Source organism: Artemia franciscana, chromosome 19, assembly GCF_032884065.1.
Source record: "Artemia franciscana chromosome 19, ASM3288406v1, whole genome shotgun sequence".
Lineage (NCBI taxonomy): Eukaryota > Metazoa > Arthropoda > Branchiopoda > Anostraca > Artemiidae > Artemia > Artemia franciscana.
Window position 1 is genome coordinate 2523705 of NC_088881.1, and position 24587 is coordinate 2548291.

Below are 24587 nucleotides of genomic sequence, written 5' to 3' on the forward strand. Positions count from 1 at the left end.
TCTCAATGACTGTTTCCTGTTTTCTGGAAAACAGTCATTGAAAACAGGTCATCTTCTGAGGCTCATATTTTCAAATGCAAGGATCCTTTTTTCAAGCTGGGTGTTTATTTTCCAACATTCACTTGCGTAAAGGAGAATTGAGAGTACATTACTGTTGAAGAGTCGAAGCTTCAGTCGCATTGAATATTTATTACTTCTCCAAATAGGCTTCAATCTATTGAAGGCACCTGTATCTAGTCCAATTCTACGTTTAATCTCGGTCAAGATCTCTCCATCACAATCAATCCAGCTACCCAGGCACTTGAACTCCTGGACTTGATCTAGATCCTTGTTTTTGCAATGGAGAACAAGTGGCGAGGTTATGATGGCCATGCTCTTCGATTTGTAAATGTTTATCTTTAGCCCGACATTCTCTGCATTCTCGGTAATAGTGTCAAGTAGCTACTGCAACCGTTCTTTAGACTCTTCGAGGAGGACAACGTCGTCCGCGAAGTCCAGATCGAACAGTTGCGTGTTGCTTACTTTTACCCCGTAGCCCGATGCAAATCTCAGGGCATAATCAATTATAATTATAAAGAGCATGGGGGAAAGTACACATCCTTGAAGAACACCAGACATGATCTTGAAAAATCTGGTTGTACCGTTTCCGGTCTTTACGCAACATTCCGATTCTTCATAAAGCGCTATAATTATATCTACTATTTTCTCGGGAATTCCGTAGGATTTCGAACTCTCCACAAGTAATCTCTGTCAACTAAGTCAAATGCCTTTTCAAAGTCAATGAATAGGAGGCAGATCTTTTTGTTCCATTCTTTTGAGTCTTCGACAAGCATTCTCAGTAAAAATATTAGATCAGAACAGGATCTCCCAGTTCTGAAACCATGCTGCTCTTCTCGTAGAGTTGCGTCTAGTGCTTTTCGCAGACGCTGCAAAATGACGGAGGATAATAGTTTGGATGAGACAGGGAGAAGATTGATGCCTCTCTAGTTATGGCAGTTCATCAAGTCTCCCTTTTTGAAGAGTTGGACTATAATGCCTCTGCTCCAATATCTTGGGACCTTCCCTAAGGTCCATATTTTGGTGAAGAGGGAGAGCTAAATAGATATGCAGGTACTAATTGAGCACTTCAGCATTTCTGCTGGAATGCCATCAATACCCGAGTATCGTTCATTTTTTAACTTATTTTCTGCATATATGATCTCCTCAGCACTTGGAGGATCTGTATTGATGTCTAAATACATAAAAGGGATATCATGCACATTTGCTCGGTCACAAGTTCTCGGTCTTTTCAAAAGTTTTTCGAAATGGGAAGCCCATCTCTCGTCAATTTTTTCTGGATCAGATATAATTGATCCATTTTCGTCCTTGACAAGGGTGATTCGGCCGTTTTGTTTTCCTACCATCTTATTTGTCAATCGGTTGACAATCTTGGAGTCACCCTTCCTAGCAGCTTCTTCAGCTAAAGCTGCTTTCTTTTCAAGGAACTGTCTCTTGTTCTTTCTTGGACTCTTTTTTACCTCTTTATCTTTTTCTTTGTATAATTGTTTTGTTGCCAGCTCTGAACTCATTGTAGTAGCTATGAGCATAGCTTGCTTGAGTGCCTTTCATTCGTAAATCAGTTTCCATGCTACGTCAGAGATCCACCTTTCCTTTGGTTTCTTTCGGAAACCTAGCTTTTCTTCGGCAATCGTCGTGTATGCACTTTTTATTTTCTCCCATTTCTCTTCGACGCTTTCTAAGTCTTTTGCCTCAACAGCCAAGGCATCAAATTTGTTCCATAACGATATACAGAAATCTCTGCAGATTTTTCGATCCTGTAGCTTGTCCGTGTCGTACAGTTTCTTCAGATCTTACCGTGTCTTCTTTTGGGCACGTAGTTTGATCTGTATGTGGGTGATCATGAGCATGTGATCCGACTGGGCGTCTGCTCCTCTATACCCACGCATGTCTAACAGGCTTGTACGCCACCTTCTGGCGGTCAGGAAATGGTCGATCTGGTTTCGCGTTGAACCGTCTGGAGATTTCCATGTGTAGTTGTGCACATTTTTATGCTCGAAGAGTGTCCCTACAACGACAAGGTCATTACTTAGCGCGAAGTCTACTAGTAATGCACCATTTTCGTTAGTCTGGTCCCAGGACTTCCGGACAGTACTTGCGATTGGCTCTTACTTTGGCATTCAGATCACCAGCAGCACATAGAACATCATGTTTGGGGATGTCTTTAGTGACTGCTTGCAAGGTTTCAAAGAAGCTATCTTTGACATCATCATCCGCCTCATTGGTTGGAGCGTAGCATACAATGACAGAAACCTTAGTGTGTGTTGTAGCAAATCGTGCAAACAAGATCCTTTCGTTTATTGGAGTCCATTTGAGCATTGTTCGGTATCCTGCAGGGGACATCATAAATCCTACACCTGCCTGATGATGGTTGTCCTCTCCGCTATACAACAGCACATACCCATGATCTAGTGTTTCTTGGCCTACACGTTTCCAACGTATTTCGCTTAGGGCCAGGATGTCAATATTATATTGCTTCATCTCTCTGAGAACTTGCTCGATTTTTGATAACTGAATCATATTTCTCACGTTCCAGAAGCCGATTTTTGTTGTTTGTTTCGCAGTCAATAATCGTGTTCGGGGGCGTGCTGGGTTCGTTATCAGGGGGGAAGATAATTCATCCGAGGCATTTATCGACGTTTCCATTGCTGGGGCTTTTTTAAAGGGACAGGTAGCAAACCTGTCGCCCAACCTTCCTCCTTTATCGTTGCTTGGGACAGGCTGGCATTATCGATGACAGTGACAGGCGGAGTTTGAAACTAAATTGAAAATATTTTATTTAATTAATAGATTTTGAAGGGTGGTAGGTTTTTTTGTAGTTTTTTGGGGTGGGATGGAGGCTAGAAACAGTAAAAATAATTAATTTGACTATTTTATTGTATAGTGTTCATTTGTTTATGTTGTTGTTTTTATATATAAGATAGGCTACATGGATAATCATGAGTTGTTATGTTTAGGTATTCGTTTATAAAATATAAATCATAACAGGAATTTTCAGCACGAGTCCTTAGAACTTTCTTTTTGCTGCAATAATTTATTAGTAGTGTCATTTTGATTTTTGTTTATATTGTGGATAAAAATAAAACTTACCTACCTACCTACCTTTAGTATTTACTCAATAGATAGAGGTTAGGTTAGGTTAATTGTATCTTAACAGCGAGAAGAGTAATATGTATCAATTTAAAGCTCCATTCATTTCTTTGCGGACCATCAGTGTCTATCAAAACAACACTTTTAACGAAAATAATACAAAATCGTGCCAGAATGTTTTTAGAAAACCCTAAAAAATCTACAATTGCTACAATGTGCGGCAAGAGTCTCTTGATAAAATAGAGACTATTGCATCAGACATAAAATTCGAAAGGAGACTTGACGTGTTTAATATTATTGAACCAAATTGATTATTGATTATTTTTTTATTGATTATTGATATTGATAACAAATATGATTATTAACAATTGAACTGAATCAATTGAAAAATGTTCTCAGGAGATATTACAGTTATTGACGGTCCAATCTCATCATGAAAAATTTTCTGTAACCGTTGCGCTCTACAATCTTTTTCATCAGAGCAAATGTTTGAGAACACTAACTTTGAATTGTACTTACTGGGTTGATTCAAGTTCTTTTATATGATTCTTTTAAGACTGAGGAATGTTGTAGACAAAGTTTTAAGAGAAGAACCTTGTTTTAGAAAAGGTAGACGATGTGTCGACCAAATTTATGCTCTTAGGTTAATTTTTGAGACGTGCCTTAGTTGTCAAACACTTTTGGTTCTCAGTTTTATAGATTATGAGCAAGCGTTCGATTCTGTTGATAGAAGAGCTTTAGCAAAGGTCTTATCTTTATATGGTATACCAGACGAATACATTAAAGTGATTAGTGCTATGTACGAGAATAATGCTGCTGCGGTCAAGATAGGAAACAAGGTTAGTAGCTGGTTATGTTTAAATCAGGAGTTAAAGCAGGGTTGCGTTCTATCCCTTTTTATATGTAAATTTATGATGAAATTTGTCCTAAGGAGCATTTGTCTTAAGTTTCGTGAGTTTAGGGTGCTAGAATAGGTTTCGAAATTAATGTTAAGAAGACTAAGTCCCTAAGGCTAGGAATAAGTGAAGATGAAAAGGTGACGTTGGGTAACAAAAAAATAAATCAGGTGGGCAGCTTCACTTACCTTGGTAGCATTATTATTAAAGATGGTGGGAGCAGTGAAGATGTTAAAAGTCGAATAGCTAAGGCTCAGGGTATTTTTTCACAGATAAAAAAAAGTTTGGAAGGATAGGAAGATAAGTGTGCAAACCAAGATTAGAATACTGGAAGGCACAGTGATAACGGCTTTCAAATATGGCTCTGAAGCATGGGCGCCCCTATAAGTGGATGAAGATTTACTAGATGTTTTTCACAGAAATTGCCTACGGATTGCTCTGGGTACCCGACTGATTGATCGTATTCCAAACAGTAGGCTGTAAGAAAAGTGTGGTTCAATCCTGCTTTCGAGAGTTATAATGAAACAAAGGTTGAAATGGTAAAAAAAAATGGTGAAATAGTAAAAATGAAACAAAGGTTGAAATGGTGAAAAGGTTGAAAGGATGAAAGGGCGAATTCTGCTTATGCAGGATGACAAATAGCCGAAGAATGTCCTTTTCGACCAACCGTCTAAGCCCAAATAGAAAGCAGGTCGTTCTCGTCTGGGGATGGGAAGATGTTATAAAGAAAGATTTAAAGGAAATGAGAACTTTTTGGGAGGGTGTAAAGAGGGAGGCTTGGAATAGATTGGGATAGAGGAGGAGCGTGAGTTTCTGTGTTGGCCTCATGCACCTTTGTATTGCAGTGAGTAAAGTATTTAGACAGTGTGAAGTCAGAAAACCATTCTTCCAAAGTAATATGCAGAATAATTGTACCTAACACATTAGGTATGCAGACCCGCTATACTTTACCCCACTCCCCTAATTCGCGAATATACAGCCAAATTTGTTTCTAAATTTATAACATTTTTATCTTACTATGGTATGTTTCATCAGGATTGAGTGCCAATATTAGGTAGGGCAATGGTTTCGAACCTAACCTAACCAAAATACCAACTCTATGTACAAGACATCCAATTAATATATGTACATACATGTAAAAATGTACATTGTAGTTTATTTCTCTTGCGCAAAGCTGACTATCAAACAGTTCGTGGTAACGAACTGTAGTAAGGAGCGACCTGGCTCAATAGTAACCAAAACTCTAAAAAATTTAACTTTGATATCAATAGCTACATCAAAAGAATTGCATTTTAATGCTGATTTTAAATATATAAGTCTCATCAAGTTTAGTCTTACCTATCAAAAGTTACGAGCCTGAGAAAATTTGCCTTATTTAGGAAAATAGGGGAAACACGCCCCTAAAAGTGGTAGGATCTTAACGAAAATGACACCATCAGATTCAGCGTATCAGAGAACCCTACTGTTGAAGTTTCAAGCTCCTACCTACAAAAATGTGGAATTTTGTATTTTTGCCAGAAGACAAATCACGGGTGCGTGTTTATTTTTTTTTTTTTTTTTTTTTTTTTTTTCCCCCAGGGGTCATCGTATCGACCAAGTGGTCCTAGAATGTCGCAAGAAAGCTCATTCTAACGGAAATGAAAAGTTCTAGTGCCCTTTTTAAGTGACCAAAAAAATTGGAGGGCATCTAGGCCCCCTCCCACGCTCATTTTTTTCCCAAAGTCAACGGATCAAAATTTTGAGATAGCCATTTTGTTCAACATAGTCCAAAATCATAATAACTATATCTTTGGGGATGACTTACTCCCCCACAGTCCCTGGGGGAGGGGCTGCAAGTTACCAACTTTGACCAGTGTTTACATATAGTAATGGTTGTTGGGAAGTGTACAGACGTTTGTAGGGGGATTTTATTTTGTTTGGGGGTGGGGCTGAGGGGGGTGGGCTATGTTGGAGGATCTTTCCTTGGAAGAATCTGTCATGGGAGAAGAAAAATTCAATGACAAGGGCGCAGGATTCTCTAGCATTACTATAAGAAAACAATGAAAAATAAACATGAAAACGTTTTTTCAAATGAAAGGAAGAAGTAGCATTGAAACTTAAAACGAACAGAGATTATTACGCATATGAGGGGTTCTAAAAATACTTTAGCATAAAGAGCGAGGTATTTAGGAGGAGATAAATACCTTGCTCTTTATGCTAAAGTATTTTTAGTAATTTCAACTATTTATTCTACGGCCTTTCTGATTCAGGGGTCATTCTTAAAGAATTGGGACAAAACTTACGATTTAGTGTAAAGAGCGAGGTATTAACGAGGGTACAAACCCCCTCGTATACATAATAAAAATATAAGGTTATGAAAGTTTGTTACGTAAGTTAATTCTTAAGTTACGTATATTTTTTACTAATAAAAACGTTCATTAAAAATTAAAAGTTCTAGTTGCCTTTTAAAGTAACCGAAAAATTGGAGGGCAACTAGGCCTCCTTCTCCATCCCTTATTTCTCAAAATCGTCTGATCCAAACTAAGAGAAAGCCATTTAGCCAAAAAAGAATTAATATACAAATTTCATTTTAATAATTTATGTGTGGAGAGCCAAAACCAAACATGCATTAATTCAAAAACGTTCAGAAATTAAATAAAAAAAAACTAATTTTTTTAGCTGAAAGTAAGGAGCGACATTAAAACTTACAAGGAACAGAAATTACTCAGTATATGAAATGAGTTGTCCCCTCCACAATCCCTCGCTCTTTACGCTAAAGTTTGACTCTTTGCCACAATTCTACTTTTTAAAACAATTAAAAGCTTTAGCGTAAAGAGCGAGGGATTGTGGAGGGGACAACTCATTTCATATACGGAGTAATTTCTGTTCGTTTTAAGTTTTAATGTCGCTCCTTACTTTCAGCTAAAAAAATTAGTTTTTTTTATTTAATTTTTGCAAAAAAAGACGATCCGATCTCACAAACCATTACATCAAATTTATTTCTCTTTTTTTTTTTTGATGAATCAGACCTTTATGGACATGTGTTGAAAATATTTGATCTTTCCGAATGTAGAAAACAGATTTTGATCAGATGCATTGGGGGGGGGGGTTAAAAAGAAGGGGCTGACTATCCTTCCAATCAGATGAGTCTTCTCTAAAGTTTGTACGACCATCCCTTCTATAAAACCCTTAAATTTTTACAATGGGTAAATTTTAATAGACTACAGCTCTTGCCCCAAGGACTGTGGGGGTTTTTGTTAATCACGTTTTATTATTCGAATGGAATTGCATGTTTTAGCAGCCTTTTTCTAAGTCAAAAGTGATTGAAGGGCAACCACCCCCCTTTGGGAAAATGTCGTATGTGGAAAACACTCCCCCCCCGGAAATACCACCTTTCGGAAAATACCCCTCTTGGAAAATATCTCCCAGTGAAAAATCTCCCCCGTAAAACACCCCTCGCAATTGGTTGGTCCTCAGTCGCTTTTGAATTATAAAAAATACTAGCAGGGGATTATAAAACAATTTCTACCGCCATCTTCCACTTGTCTCTCCGTTAGAGCTAATTCTGTGTTTATCAGAAGCCTCAATGAGAACTGAGATGTTTTTTGGCATTAAAATCCACCCTCTGAGGTACCTCCCTTTCTCACTAGCTACAATCAGAGAACCCTAATGCAGAAGTTAAAGCACCTTTTTAAAGTTTTGTAATTTGTTTATTGCTCACAGATAGCATTTGTAATTGGGAAGCGTATGAACATTTTTTCGCGTGGGAGTTTTCTGAAGGGGGGAGGGTCCTGGAGGATCTTCCATGAGAAAAAATTTTTTACATGGAGGGGGAAGGGCTAAATTATACATAAATTCCTCTTTTCCACTTTCCTTAGCACTTCTCAAGTAAAATAAAAATAACACAACTCCAATAAAATAGTTGCTTAGTGATTTTTTTTCAAGTTTTCGTTGAATGTTCGGGATTTCAGAAAAACAGATTTACACAACTTAAACAAAATAGACTTTAAATCAATTATGAAAAAATCATGAGAGATTTTAATTCAGCTCAGAAACAGCCTTAGACAAACTCTTTAAATCCATCAAAACTTTTGTTATTTAAATAATCCAAAATATTGATATTTCACAGAAAAAAATAATAATAGCCCAATAATTGCAGAAGTGTAGGCAATATATGTTACGGTGAAAGACCGAAATCTAGTAAATATCAACACTCACCAGCAAATTTCCAAAATTCATTTTTAGTTTAGGTTAGGTTTTTAACACAAAAATTGATTAAAACCTAGTCTGTCACCATCAAACCTAACATAAAGCTGACTAGCAAAGCTAGCTGAATCCAAGGAGAAACAAGAGCTATGAGCTCATATGGCACTTGTGACGAGGCATGATGAGCTAAGAGCCAAGAGATCATATGATATGAGCTCTAACAAAATTCTATGAATCAATAGATTCATTTAAAAAGGAAAATAAGAGGCTTAATACCGGTCAGGATTTAAAATAAGAGCTCTGTGTCACGATGTCATTCTAAATATCAAAATTCATTAAGATCCGATCACCCACTCGTAAGTTATAAATACCTAATTTTTTCTAATTTTTCCTCTCCCTTTAGCCTTCCAGATGGTCGAATCTGGAAAAACGACTTTATCAAGTCAAATTGTGCAGCTCCCTGACACGCCTACCAATTTTCATTGTCCTAGCACGTGCAGAAGCACCAAGATCGCCAACTCACTGAACCCCTCCCCCCAACTCCACCAAAGAGAGCGAATCCAGTACCGTTCTGTCAATCACGTATCAAGGACATTTGTTTATTTTATCCACCAAGCTTCATCCCGATTCCTCCACTCCAAGTGTTTTTCCAAGATTTCCCCCTCCAACTCCCCCTAATGTCAAACTATCTGGTCGGGATTTGAAATAAGAGCTCTGAGACATGAATTCTTTCTAAAAATTAAATTTCATTAAGATCCGATCATCTATTCGTAAGATAAAAATACCCCAATTTTCACATTTTCCAAGAATTCCGGTTTCCCCCTCCAACTCCCCCCAATGTCACAGGATCTAGTCGGAATTTAAAATTAGAACTTTAAAGCACAAGATCCTTCTAAATATCAAAATTCATTAAGATTTGATCACCCTTTCGTAAGTTACAAATACCTCAATTTTCAAAATTACCCCCCCTCCCCGATTCCACCAAAGAGAGCAGATCCGGTCCGGTTATGTCAGTCACGTATCTTAGACAGGTTTCTATTCTTCCCATCCAGTTTCGTCCTGATCTCACCGCTTTAAGTATTTTCTAAGATTTCCGGTCCCCCCAACCCCCTCCCCCCAATTACGCTTGATCCGGTTGAGATTTAAAATAAGAGATCTGAGTTACGAGGTCCTTCTAAATATGAAATTTCATGAAGATCCGATCACTCCTTCGTAAGTTAAAAATACGTCATTTTTTCTTATTTTTCAGAATTACCCCCCTCCCCCGATAGAGCGGATCCGTTCCAATTATGTAAATCACTTATATAAGATATCTGCTTATTTTTCCTACCAAATTCCAACCCGATCCCTCCAATCTAACCGTTTTCCATGATTTTAGGTTCCCCCACCCCAAACTTCCCCCAACGTCACCAGATCCAGTCAGGATTTAAAATAAGAGCTTTAGAGTTTTATTCCTATTACAGTTAAACATTGCGGTTTTTGGAATAAAAGAAATGTTTCAAGCTTGTGTGTCAGTATATTCGAAAGGTACAAGTCTACAATTTAACAAATAATTTCTGAAACCACACTGGTTAAGCAAAACAAAACGAGAGAATATATGACAACGAAATAAAAAAACATATTAATCAGGACCACTGAAAGAAAGGAAGAATAAGAAGATATAGACAAGATGCCACAGGACAATAAAAAAAGTCAAAGATTAAAGACAAAAACTAAAAAAAGTAGTGGCTATTTCTGAAGCAGCGATGAAAAGGCAACGTTTTGAAGATTACGAAGAAAATTGAGAAATTCTACGCGTAATAGAAACAATCCACCGTAAAGTAACAAAAATCATTGTATTCAAAATATTCTGAATTTGCAAGTCATTCCAGCTTTCACTAATACATACATAATAACAACATAGCGATACCCTACCTATCCAACAACCGAATGAGGAAAATAGAAAAAGCTCCGGGAAAAGTCAAAAATTTTCCAAAAGACTTGTACGTTTCTAGAGTCTACTCCTTTCAACACGACAATTAAACCTTTGACTAAGACATAATTAATGTTTTTTGTTTTTTTAGAAAGCCATACTAGCCATCTATCTTTCCTAATAATAAATATCGTCTGAAAAATCTTTAAAGTTGGATATATGCTCATCATGAGGGGATATCTTGAAATATTAAAGGCAGTGATGATTTTTTTTTCTTTATAATATTTGTAAACGCATGAACGCATGTAATATTCTTTTTTTTTTCATAATGTTTGTGCAAAGTTAATTTTAAGAAAGATGGACAGGGGAGGATCTAGAGCAAAATCTTGGTGGATGCCCAATGGTAAAAGGGCGCCAATGAGCAAAATCTTCGTGGGAGGGCCTAATGTGACAAAAGTTCTAAATCTAGTGGGACAAGTTTTTCGCCCCCCTGCGATGACGGTACTGCACCCATTACCTCTTTATTTTCCAAATTCAATTGGCCATCCTCTAAGGTATATAAAATGTCTGACAATTTAACTTTCATAGATTACTCATAGATAGAACAAAAATTGAATATTAGTGCTAAAGAATCGCCTTTTACATTTATATAGCTCTAGACTCAATTCTAGTCTCTAAGCTCAGAAAAATCAATTGAAGTTCATAATATTTTTCTATTTTCATCCACGAAATTATTGCAACTTACAATTATAATCGTCACACAAATTCGGAATAAATGGCGTTCGACTATCAATTTTTTCTCTGACTCTTGTAACAAGACAGACAAGGAAGGGTACATGTTGTCTTTCAATATGAATCACTATATTTCTGAAAGTATTTGGAGAATAATGTGGAAACTATTACGTTATGCAGCTCTAAGTCCTAAGTGAATTTCGTTTATCTCAAAATACTTGCATTAAGCATGGCTTTCGCAGTAAGTTTGGTTATATTTAGTTTTATTTTGGTTTTTCTATAATTTTTTATCTTATTTGGTCTAAACCGCCAAGTACCTGGAAATTTAACCTCCCCCCCCCCTTCATAAAAAGCACGTAGTCCAGAAACTAAAATCATATTCAAATGGTGGAAGATTGAAGTAGACAATAATAGTTGAAGTAATTAAAGCAATACTTGCCGATGGGTGTTTGATTTCCCCCTCCTTGCACCTGAACCCAGCTCTAAATATCTTTTTGCTTACGATTATGATAATATTTATAGCTGTTCATCCCCATTTTCCATAGGGGAATATCTAGAAAATGGTTCTAGGCTGATTCCCCCATGTCGTCAATTCTTCGCGAGATTCCCCTGCAGTTTAGTCCCCCCTCCCCCGTTGGCAACTCCCTGGAAAATCAACCCCCACCCCCATCTTATGTAAAATTGAGCGCCAAAGCATTACAAAATAATGAATGAAGAAACTAAGGGATTTTGGAATATTCTATCTATTCCAAAATATAGGTTGAATATACTGTTTAGAATATCCTCTAGTATTTGCTTTTGTATTTCTGTTACTTTTTTTCTTTTTTTATCTACAAAAATGTGGAATTTTTTGCCAGAAGACAAATCACGGATGCTTGTTTATTTGTTGTTGTTTTTTTTTCTCAGGGGTGATCGTATCGCCTCAGTGGTCCTAGAATATCGCAAAAGGGCTCATTTTAACGGAAATTAAAAGTTTTAGTGCCCGTTTTAAGTTACCAAAAAAACTGAATGGCTCCTAGGCCCCCTCACGCTCATTTTTTCCCCAAAGTCACCGGATAAAATTTCTGAGATAGCCATTTTATTCACCATAGTCGAAAAACCTCATATCTATGTCTTTGGGGGCGGCTTACTCCCCAGCAGTCCCCACGTTTTCAGGGGGATTTTTTCGGTATTGGTGGGACAGTTGAGGGGGGGGGGGAAGGTTACGTGGGAGGTTCTTTCCGTAGAGAAACTTTTCATGGGGGAAGAGACTTTGAATGGAGGGGGCTCAGGATTTTCTAGCATTATTTAAAAATAAATATGAAAAGTTTTTTCTACTGAAAGTGAGAAGCAGCATTAAAACTTAAAACGAACAGAAATTATTACGCATATGAGCGGTTTACCTCCTCGTAATACCTCGCTCTATACGCTAAAGTATTTTTAGCAATTTCAACTATTTATTCTACGGCCTTGGTGATTCAGGGGTCATTCTTAAGGAATTGGGACAAAATTTAAGCTGTAATGTAAGGAGCGAGGTATCGACGAGGGGTGAGCCCCCTCGTATACGCAGTGAAAACATACGAATATAGAAGTTCGCTAGGTAATCTAATTGGTAAGTTACGTATATTTTTTACTTATGAAAACGTTCGTAAAAAAGCATAAGTTATAGTTGCCTTTCTAAGTAATCAAAAATTGTAGGACAACTAGGCCTCCTCCCTCGCTCCTTTTTTCTGAAAATCTTCCGATTAAAACTATGAAAAATCCATTTAGCCCCAAAAAATTAATATGCAAATTTCGTATTAATTATTTATGTGCGGAGAGCCAAGATCAAAACATGCATTAATTCAAAAATGTCCAGAAATTAAACAAAAAAAAACAACTTTTTTTAAATGAAAGTAAGGAGCGACATTAAAACTTAAAACGAACATAATTACTCCGTATATGAAAGGGGCTTTTCCTCCTCAACGCCCCACTCTATACGCTAAAGTTTTTTACAGTTTTGAAATGTAGAGTTAAGAGAAAGAGTCAAACTTTAGCGCAAAGAGCAGGGCATTGAAGAGGAAAAGTCCCTTTCATATATGGAGTAATTATGTTCGTTTTAAGTTTTAATGTCGCTCCTTACTTTCATTTAAAAAAAGTTGTTTTTTTTGTTTAATCACCGAGTAGATACTGAAATACATAAACAAACTGGTTCTACTAAAGCCAAGAACTTAAGTGCGGTGGCTATAAGACATAAATATCAGAATTTCTATTACATTTTTTTTTCTGTATCCTTCTATACATCCTTACAATCGTTTTTCCGTAAAGAAATGCTAATATTCATTTTAGCATCTTTAGCTTCATTTCTAAATTCTATCTAATTGAACAATGCATTTTTCGGTATTTCTGTAATATACGCCTTACCTAATGTTCTTCCCATATATTTCTCTGACACTCAATCCTAATGAAATGTATCAAAGTAAGATAAAAATATAATACTTTAGACATATATTTGGGCTATATATTTGGATATTTGTGGGGTGGGTTGAAGTATAGCGGGTCAGCATACATAATGTGTTAGGTACAATTATTCTATATATTACGGAATAAATATTGTTTTCTAACTTCACATTGTCCAAATGCCTTACCCCACCGAACTCTAATATGCAGATGTATAACCCAAATTATATTTTCCGTCTATTCTGTCATTTCTCTTAGTCTTGTGTCACGCTAAGATGAAAGAGACTAACGAAAAAAAAAAACCCACCAGTTCTATAATACGTCGATGAATGAACAACTTGAGCGGTAGGGTGTTTATCATACAAGTATCCATTCTTCTCAATGTTTTTTTTTTTTACCCTAGATGGTGTACCCATTCAGAATAAGAAATAACTTCATCTGAATTTGAAACACAAATTATCAAAAAAAAAAATTATCAAACGATGATCAAGTGATCAACTAATGATGAAGCCGATATATCCTTATATGTATGTATATATATATATATATATATATATATATATATATATATATATATATATATATATATATATATATATATATATATATATATATATATATATATATATATATACTTACAATCATTTTTCTGTAAAAAATGAATAGTTTTCAGTGTAGTACCCTTAGCTCCATATTCTAAATTACCTCTTAATGAACATTACATTTTTCTTATATGTTTTGTTCACCCTAGACGGTAAACTAATTCAGAAAAGCAGTAATTTCATCTGAATTAGCTACAAAAAACCATCACACGACGATCAAGTCATCAACTAATGATGAAGCCGACATTTTATTTGTTCAAACGATGATAAAGTTATCAATTAATTGCGAATTCACTTTTTATTTGTTTCATCTTTAACTCATGTTGGAGTAGCAACAAACGTTATGTTCGTAATGATTGCTGTTGCAATTTGGTAAAAAGTTTCTACTGACATTGCGAATAATAATAAAAAAAAAAAAAAAAAACTGGAGTAGCTGTTCTATGCTTCATTTAATTGTTTGTGCCTCGTAGCTTTAAACTAAAGAAGAAAAACAGGTTCTTTGACTAAAAGTAAGGAACAACATTTAAACTTGAGACGAACAGAAACTGTCACGTATATTAGGGGGGTTACCCCTCTTCAACACCTCAATCTAGTTATTCAAGATTGACTCCTGAAACACAAGGGCCGTTCAATTAAAATAATAGAACTTTTTAAAGTTATAAAAAAACTTTACTGTAAAGATCGAGGTATCAAGTAGGGGAAAATTCCCCTCATATGCGCAATAATTTCTATTTGTTTTAAGTTCAATAGACGGAAAAATAATTTGGGCTATACATTTGCATATTAGGAGTGGATGGGGGTAAGGCATTTAGGCAGTGTGAAGTTAGAAAACAATATTTATTCCATAATATGCAGAATAATTGTGCCTAACACATTATGTATGCAGACCCGCTATACTTCAACCCACCCCACAAATGTGCAAATATATAGCCCAAATTTGTTTCTAAAGTATTCAAGTTCCCCACTCAAGTTTTTGGCTTTAGTAGAACCAGTTTGTTTTTGTATTTCAGTTTCTACTCGGTGATAGTCAGCTTTGCGCGAGAGAAATAAACTACAATGTACATATATTAATTGGATGTTTTATATATAGAGTTGGTATTTTGGTTAGGTTAGGTTAGAAACCATTGCCCTTCCTAATGTTCTTCTAATCTGTTTCTATGGCACTCAATCCTAATGAAACATAACATAGTAAGATAAAAATATTATACTTAATATTATACTCGCGAATATATATTTTCGCGAATTAGGGGAGTGGGGAAAAGTATAGTGGGTCTGTATGCCTGATGAGTTAGGTAAAATTATTCTGCGTTAGAAGAATGTTTTTCTAACTTCAATCTGTGTAAATACTTTACTCCCCCCCTCCCCTAATATACAAATATATAGCCACTAATAATACTACCATTACTACTTCTAATAATACTCACCGCAGCACGAAGCCACCTGAGGCCAGCACAGCCACGCATAATTCTCCTCCATTCCAATCTGTTCAAAGCCTCCCTCTATACAGCCTCCAAAGAAGTTCCCATGTCTCTTAAATCTTTCTTTATGACATCTTCCCACCCCAGATAAGGAGGACCCGCTTCCCGTTTAGCCCTAAACGGTTGGCAAAAAACGACAATCTTTGGCAATCTGTTATCCTTCATCCACAGAACGTGCCCTAACCATCTCAACCTTTCTTTCATTATAGCCCTAAAAACCGAAATTGAATTCATTTTTATTACAGCCTACTGTTTGAAATACAGTCAGTTAGCCTGGTACCCAAAACAATCCTAAGGCAAATTTTCTGGAAAACATCTAGTAAGTAATCATTTCGCTTTTCAGAACGTTCAATCTTCGAAAACATCTAGTAAATCTTCATCCGCTTTTCGGAGTGCCCATGCTTCAGAGCCATATTTGACCACTGTCATCACTGTACCTTCCAGTATTCTAATTTTGGTTTGCAGTCTTATCTTCCCATTTTTCCGAATTTTTTTTTTATTGAGAAAGAAAAACCTGAGCCTTGGCTATTGTACTTTTAACATCTTCACTGCTCCCACCGTCTTTACTAATAATACTACTAATGTGAATGAAGCTGCCCACCTGATCAGTCTTTTCGTTACCCTACGTCACCTCTTCATCAACACTTATTCCTAGCCTTAGTGACTTAATCCTCTTAACATAGATTTTCATTCTAGCACTTGCACATGTTCTAGCACCCTGAACTGTCAGGTCACCCTGACAAATCCAACTGTCACCCTGAACTGTCAAAACCTCTAAATGTTCATTCAAATTACTCAGGCATTCATCTAGTTAATCTAAGTCAAGGAAAGTTATTCCTCCCCATTTGGTTCCACGACCTCTCATTGCCTCTCCTGTGCCCCTTCAGGCTAAATTCGTCGAAATGATCCAGATAAACGGGGATACAGCACAACTACCCCCCTCTCATTAAAATAGGATTGCTTAAATGGCCCTAGTCTTTGACTGACGTTTCCCCGGTACCGTAAAAAAAAATTCTTGCTCACCAAAACATTTCTTTATTTTTAATTGCCAACTCATCCACTGGTGATAGAGTCACTGGATAATTACATTACGCAGCCGTGAAATTGACTTATTAGCTGTTTTCAAACAGTTCGTGGTAACGAACTATAGTAAGGAGCGACCCGGCTCAATAGTAACCGAAACTCTAAAAAAAGGAATTTTGATACCAATAGTTACATAAAAAAAATTGCATTTTAATGCTGATCTTAAATGTATGACTTTCATTAAGATTAGTCTTACCTATCAAAAGTTACGAGCCTGAGAATATTTGCCTCATTTTGGAAAATAGGGGAAAACACCCCCTAAAAGTCATAAAATCTTAACGAAAATCGCACCATCAGATTAAACGCCTCAGAGAACCTTATTGTAGAAGTTTCAAGCTACTATCTACAAAAATGTGGAATTTCGCATTTTTTGCCAGAAGACAAATCACTGATGCATGTTTATTTGTTTTTTTGTTGTTTTTTCCCATTGGTGATCGTATCGACCAAGTGGTCCTAGAATGTCGCGAGAGTGCTCATGCTAACGGAAATTAAGAGTTCTAGTGCCCTTTTTAAGTGACCCAAAAATTGGAGGGCACCTAGGCCCCCTCCCTCGCTCATTTTTCCCCAAAGTCACCAGATCAAAATAATGAGATAGCCATTTTATTGACCATAGTCGGAAAACCTAATAATTACGTCTTTGGGGACGACTTACTCCCCCGCAGTCCCCGTGGGAGGGTTTGCAAGTTACAAACTTTGACCTGTGTTTACATATAGTAATGGTTACTGGGAAATGTACGGACGTTTTCAGGGGGATATTTTTGGTTTAGGAGGGAGAGTTGAGGTTTAGGGGGGGTTACGTGGGAGGATCTTTCCATGGAGAAACGTCTAATGGGGGAAGAGGCTTTCAATGAAGGGGGCTCAAGATTTTTTAGCATTATTTGAAAAAACAATGAAAACATAAATATGAAAAAAAAATTCTACTGAAAGTGAGGAGACGCATTAAAACTTAAAAAGGGCAGAAATTGTTGCGCATATGAGGGGTTTACTTCTTCGTAATACCTCGCTCTTTATGCTAAAGTATTTTTAGTAATTTCAACTATTTATTCTATGGCCTTTGTGATTCAAGGGTCATTCTTAAGGAATTGGGACAGAATTTAAGCTATAGTGTAGAGAGCAAGGTATCGACGAAGGGTGAACTCCCTCATATACGCAATAAAAACATACGAATATAGAACTTCGTTACGTAAGTTAATTCGTAAATTACGTATATTTTTTGCTAATGAAAATGTTCGTACAAAAATTAAAAGTTCTAGGTGCCTTTTTAAGTAATCAAAAAATTGGAGGGCAACTAGGCTTCCTCAGTCTCTCCTTTTTTCTTGAAATCTTCCGATTAAAACTATGAGAAAGCCATTTAGCAGAACAAAAATTAATGTACAAATTTTGTTTGAATTATTTATGTGCGGAGAGCCAAGATCAAAACATGCATTAATCAAAAAACTTCCAGAAATTAAATAAAAAAATAAGTTTTTTTAAATTAAAGTAAGGAGCGACATTAAAACTTAAAACGAACAGAAATTACTCCGTATATGAAAGAGGCTTTTCCTCCTCAACGTATCGCTCTTTACGCCAAGGTTTTTTACTGTTTTAAAAAGTAGAGTTAAGAGAAAGAGTCAAATTTTAGCGTAAAGAGCGAGGCGTTGAGGAGGAAAAGCCCCTTTCATATACGGAGTAATTTCTGTTCGTTTTAAGTTTTATTGTCGCTCCTTACTTTCATTTAAAAAAACTTGGTTTTTTATTTAATAATAAGTACAACCCAAGCTGAACTTAAACAATCTTCCCCAGCCAATGTCTCAAACACCTCTACAAATCGCATAGCATTATTCGAGATTCTTTGAGAATTCTTATTAGAGCTTGCAATGGTTTTATGTTCTTTAACATGATTTGAGCTTGATGGATCACATACGTCTATAAGTTTAGCTTCAATGTTTAATTCCACCTTGTCCCTCTGCAGGATCGAATGTTAGAAATTTTTTAACCGCAAGATGGTATTGTCGGCCGAAACCGTCTCACAAGACTGGCATCCATGACTCTCATAGTGCCTCAAGTAGTGTTTAAATTTCAATTCTGTTTGGACGGCTGATAGACAGATTGGACAATAATGGCGTAAACTTTGTTTCTTCACTTGACCTAAAACCTGAATAATATTGGTAATTGGAAAGAAATTGACATTTGCATCAGATTCACTGGCAGGCTCGTAGAGAAGCCATACCCAAGGTTTCACCGATTCAATGGATGGAGCCCATACTGAGTACATTACCCCAATTTATCTCCAAGTTCCTCCTCTTCATACTCTGTATGATACTGTAACACTGATACCCCAATCTTTAAATGCTCATTAGCCCTCTGAGAAATGTCTATCCCCTCAGATGCTACAGGATATTGCCCTTTTTCAGTATTGAACTATACTTCAGGAAACTCTGTCCGCTCCCCACCCCCAATAACTGCTAAATTCTCAAACTATGTCTTACTAACACCCTGATTTTCGTTGGGCTTATACCCTGTGACTAGGAATGAATACTTGAAGCATCCTAAGCTTAATACTAATACTCATACATCCTAATACTTGAAGCATCGTAAGAGAAGCGTGTACACCCTTACAACCCTTTAAATCTGCATTATATTTTTCCAAATAATTCCTCCTAACTCTTAAAACAGTTTTTATTTTCAATTTTGTTACATTTAAATATAAATTTTCTATAAATAAAAGTATTTATGCACTCCCATTTTCATTATAACTTTCCACCCAGTTAAAAATACTTAACACCCGATCCAAAAAACTCCCTCAAAAGTATTTAGGTCTGGGTGAAGTGTCTGCATCTCCGTTTGTATATAATGCGAGTACACTTCATCTGACTTTTCACTCAAAAAATTTGTTCTTAGTACTGGATGCTTTAACACTGTCCCATCCTCCTGTCTCCTGAATTTGTCGTTGAAGGAGTGCCCGAATCTTGCTGACATAGGAATATATTTTGTGTACTGGATCCACATGGATGTTACCACTTGTAAGAGTGTTCAAGGGTTATTCAAACTCAGCTTTATGACATGAATATTACGTAAATTGTAATCACTATCACTTTGCAGGGTGGGCACTTCTCGACCTCGTTTGATGGTAGCTGGCCAACCCATTTATAGTCCCTATCTAGGCCAACCTCCACACAAACACATCTAAATCGAATACAGGGGAGCTACATTAACCGGGTTAACCCCCTACTAAAATACCCTTTAAGTTCACTATTCTCTGGGGCCTGTTCCAACACCAGTAACGATTAAATTTCCTCGTGAAGGTTGTTGGACACTTGAGATGTTCGCATTTGAACCTAAGAATAATAAGAGGATTAGCTCACCGAGACCCTTTTGATTTCATCCTATGAAAGAATTTATATTAGGTTGAAGGAGAATACAATATTAGTCTGAAAATTTCATTAGAGGGCAACGTGATCCTATGGGAGTATTGAGACCACACCACCACCTATATTTAATGATCAGAAATTATTCCATACACGGGGCTCCCCGAGTGACCCATCAGGCTCATAGACCCAACACTACCATCTACAAATTTAATACCAGCAATTTTCCCATACATGGGTGTCATGGTAATAAACTCCTAATTTTAATCTATTCAGGTTTTTGCACACCCCAATTATTTTTGTTTACATTCATAGAATCCAAAAGATTTCCTTTTATTGATTTCAGACCCTAATTTTACATATTACGCTTCTAAGCCTAGATAATTCAAAGTTACTTACACCCCAGTATTAATTTTTTACCAATTTACTATTCAAAAGCCTTACTTCTTTTAATTTTAAAATTCTCTCTTATATTTTGTGCTCCTAAACGTAGATAATTTAGATTTGTATGCACCCCCATACCAATTTTTTTCCAGCACACTATTCGAATTCCTTTTATGTTAGCAATTTTAACCCTAATTTCCCCTATTGCACTCCTAAACCTTGATAACCTAGATTTAAGGTACACCCCCATAATAATTTTTTAGCAGCATGCTTTTCAAAAGCCTTCTCTTTATTAATTTCTGAGCACATGTTCCATTTTACTCTCCCAAACTTAAAGTATCCAGATTTGCGCAGAACCCAATATTAATATTCTTTCATCATACTAGTTTTCCATATTGCGCTCCTAAATATAAATAATTAGATTTGCGGATACACCACCATAGGAATTTTTACCACCATAATTTTCAAAATGCACAATTTTTATTGGTTTCCAATCAGTTTTTTTTCCATATTGTGCTTCTAAATCTAGCTAGTATAGATTTTCTTACACCCTCGTTCCAATTCTTACCAGCATACTATTCAAACTTTATCGTTTTAGTTATTTAAACCCTAATTTTCTATATTGCGCTTCTGAACCTGAATTTTTCAGATTTGTGTACACCCCAATATTAATTTTTCACATCCATACAACTCAAAAGCCTTCCCTTTAAATTTCAAACGTTTTTTTTTCCGTATTGCGTACCTTAAATTAGATCTAATTGTATTTTATTAAACAACGGTAGTAATCATGGCCCCCTCCGCTCCTCACACAAATCAAAGATTATGTTTAACCATAAGTCGGTCAATTTGATCAGAAGAACATTTCCAAATTACGAAACGCCCAGAAAACGAGAGCATTCAAATTTACCAAATGGTCAGAAGCCTTTCATGCGATTGTCGCAAGACCAGCTGTTAGGTAGAAACTAAGCCTTTACATGATGGAAGGTGTCATTAATGGTTTAACTCATGAATATCCAGCTCGTAGAACACGCTTCAAAGCAGTTTAAAAGGAGTCATGACTTTTACAGTAAAGAATATATTTTGCGAGGAAATTGAAAAAATTTATAGGCGATACATTTATCTTATGGGGGAGGGGTGTGGGGTTCTTAGGTATTTATTTAATAAAGAAAACTGTATCAGCTCAAATTGGGGTATGACCATATTATTATTGTGGTGGGGGGATGGGGGTATATAGAAAGAAGCTTATTGTTGGTTTTTTAGGCCTATCCATTTTTCAAAATTTCTTGTTGTATTTTCAGAGTCTAATAAAGACTAATGCAAATTCCGTTCTAGTTATTGGTTTTATAAACCCCTCCTCCCACGAACAAAAAGAATTGCTCGGTACACGCTATAATAATAGCGGATCACGTAACGCTTCTGTTTCTTGAAAATAGTGGTACGCCCTATGTTTACCAACAAACCTTTATTCTTAGGAAATCAATAGACAACTAGTCTCTCTAAGGATTCTGCCCACAGAAAACGATGGAAAAATTCCATGTTTGCTGATATTCAATGGGCAGTAAAGCCTGGACATATTGAGACCCAGTCCTTAATTGAGGGGGCCCATAAAGGTTTTTTTCCTTGCCCTTGTAGGTTTCTTTAAAAAAAAATGAAGAAATCCTGATTTGGCGGGGTCTCGTAGGTTTTTAAACACTCAGGGAAACTATGACGTAACAATCAAGAAAATCCTGATTTGGTGGGCCCCTGAAGGTTTTTAAACAATCAAAGAACTATACTGTAACAGCCAAATCATATTACTTGAAACCAGAATAAACCCTCCCTATTACGTAATTAATGCACCTTCATGTCGAAGAAAATAAGTAACACCTGTGTCTTGAAAAGTTTCTTTTAAAAAAGTGTTGGGGTCGGCCAAGGGGGTATTGCAACACCGAATCCAAAAAGGCCTCACTTCTTATATATATATATATATATATATATATATATATATATATATATATATATATATATGTGTGTGTGTGTGTGTGTGTGTGTGTGTGTGTGTGTGTGTGTGTGTGTGTGTGTGTGTGTGTGTGTGTGTGTGTGTGTGTGTGTGTGTGTGTGTGTGTGTGTGTGTGTGTGTGTGTGTGTGTGTGTGTGTGTGTGTGTGTGTGTGTGTGTGTGTGTGTGTGTGTGTGTGTGTGTGTGTGTGTGTCTTTGTGTGTGTGTGTGTGTGTGTGTGTGTATGTGTGTGTGTGTGTGTATATGTGTGTGTGTATATGTGCTCACATTCACACACTAATCTGATTAATACACGCGAGAAAATGTCACACAATATTTAAAAACTCATCAGCACGTACATGCAAGCAAAGAGATAATGCCACACAAAGAAATTAAACACACACACGTAAAAGGCCATACCTAGTTTTGATTTTCTCACTTAAGAAGCTCCAACTTTTCTGGCAGCAGAGATTCTAAAAGAAAATCACTGCAATCTCGCGAACTCACAAAACTGCTGTGGGGCGGGAAGGCAAATGTATTTCTCAAAATCTGATTCGAGTAATTTTTGGGCTCGATTTTTTTCTAATGAGAGCACATTTGTCAGTTAAGATACCTAAATACGCTTTTTTTTTCAAAGTCCGTGGGTGAGGGGAGAAACATAGAAGAACAAACACTCCACCTTTGGCGTCACTGAATCATTGATTCTCTGTAAGTTCAGGATTTTTTCAATTTTATTTCTTTATTACAAACAATAAACGTAGATAACTACACATGTAAAGACTACAAGGAGAAGAAAATTGAACGTATCGACTATTCAAAGTATACTGAAAGAATAGTGAAAATTGTTGTTTTTATTATTCCAGTGAGGGATAAGTTTCTTTTTTACCCCCTCCTTCCTTGTGAGTACCTATTCGAAACCCCACTGTAGTTGTCAGTTAAAAAGGAAAGTACAAATGAAATCATGATAAAACAATTTTCACTCCTTGGAACCATCTCTGGTTTATTTATGTTTGAAAACTGCAATTTCTTAGATATTAAACAATTGATGAATTACTTAATCAACAAAACAATCAATCAGTTAACAATTAAACAAATGAAAAATAAAAACAATTGTCACTCCTTGGGTCCATTTTTGGTTTATTCATGTTTGAAAACCGCAATTTCTTAGATATCTCTTGGGAAATCAATTAAGAAACTGATCCATTAATTAATTAATTAATTTAACAAACGAAGTTAAATAATCAATTGAACAATCAATCAATTGACAATTAAACAATTAAAATTAATCAGTTTAACAATCAATTAACAATAAATGAAAAGTAATAACAATTTTCACACCTTGGACCTATCTCAGGTTTATTCATGATTGAAAACCACAGTTTTTTAGGCTGATTTCTTGTGGATGATTAAATATACAGAGCTTCTAGGGCCATGAAAATAATGTTAAGCCATGAAAATTAACAAGTTACGGTAATTAGTTAAAATTGGCAACAATTTGGCAGCAACTTCCGTAAAAAGATCACTTGATTAAAAAAAAAAAACAATCACTTGATTGTTTTTACAATCAACCATAAACGATCACTTGATTAAATAACCAAAAACGATCACTTGATTAAAAAAAAAAAACAAAAAAAAAAACAACGTACCTTCTAAAGCAATCTGTGCCTTGTTCAACTTTTTGCAGTCGTACAGTTTTGTCTTGTTTTTTTTTTGTTTTTTTTTGCTAATTTTTCGTGTTTTTCCATTCTTATAAAAAAAAAGGTGTTGTCATTCTTTTGCAGCCAAAGAGACGTAAAAAAAAAAAAAAATTTTGCCATTAAAGCTAGCAGTGGTGTCAGTTCAACCAAATTTGGGATCGGGGGGCAAAGTGTAATTTTCTATATCTAAGAGTAGCAGCGTTCATTTTTTTTCTGCTCTGTTTTTCTTTTTTTCTGGTTTTCACGAAAAAATCCCAGCCAACGGATTATAATTTTACGAAAAATACGATAGACGCCCAAAATTCTTGTAGCTGCAGAAATTTCGGCAATAATGCGAAATTCCCCAAGGGGAAGGGGGACTAGGGCCGTATCCAGGGTTTCTTGGGGGTGCTTTACAAAAATATTTTTTTTTTTGGGGGGGGCGGTACTGTACCAAAAAGTCAAACAATGTATTTGCTTATATACATTTTTGGTACGTTTTTACGAGTCAGAAACATTTTTTGGGGGGTTAGTCAAAACCCTTACCCCGGGATGTTGCCTTCGGAGAAGATACGGGATGTCCATCCATGTTTCTTTTTATAAATTTAGTTCTGAATAACTGCATATGAAAGCCTTTTTATTATAAATTGAATTTTCGATTTATCCTAATTTTTAAGATATATACAGTTGTCAAATTTAATTCCACCAATTGAATCGCATTTTGTTTTCAACGCACTTGGCGCTTTACCG

The 24587-nt window shown here is 36.1% G+C and overlaps 2 protein-coding genes across 2 annotated transcripts in view; one reads left to right on the forward strand and one right to left on the reverse strand.

Moving 5' to 3' along the window:
* The window catches only part of LOC136039167 (MDS1 and EVI1 complex locus protein EVI1-A-like), a 137195-nt gene that overhangs the window by 36630 nt on the left and 75978 nt on the right, over positions 1-24587 (forward strand). The window lies entirely within an intron of this gene.
* On the reverse strand, positions 2122-2577 carry LOC136039640 (craniofacial development protein 2-like). Its single transcript, XM_065723538.1, has one exon. The coding sequence runs from the start codon at positions 2575-2577 to the stop codon at positions 2122-2124; it is 456 nt and encodes a 151-aa protein (XP_065579610.1).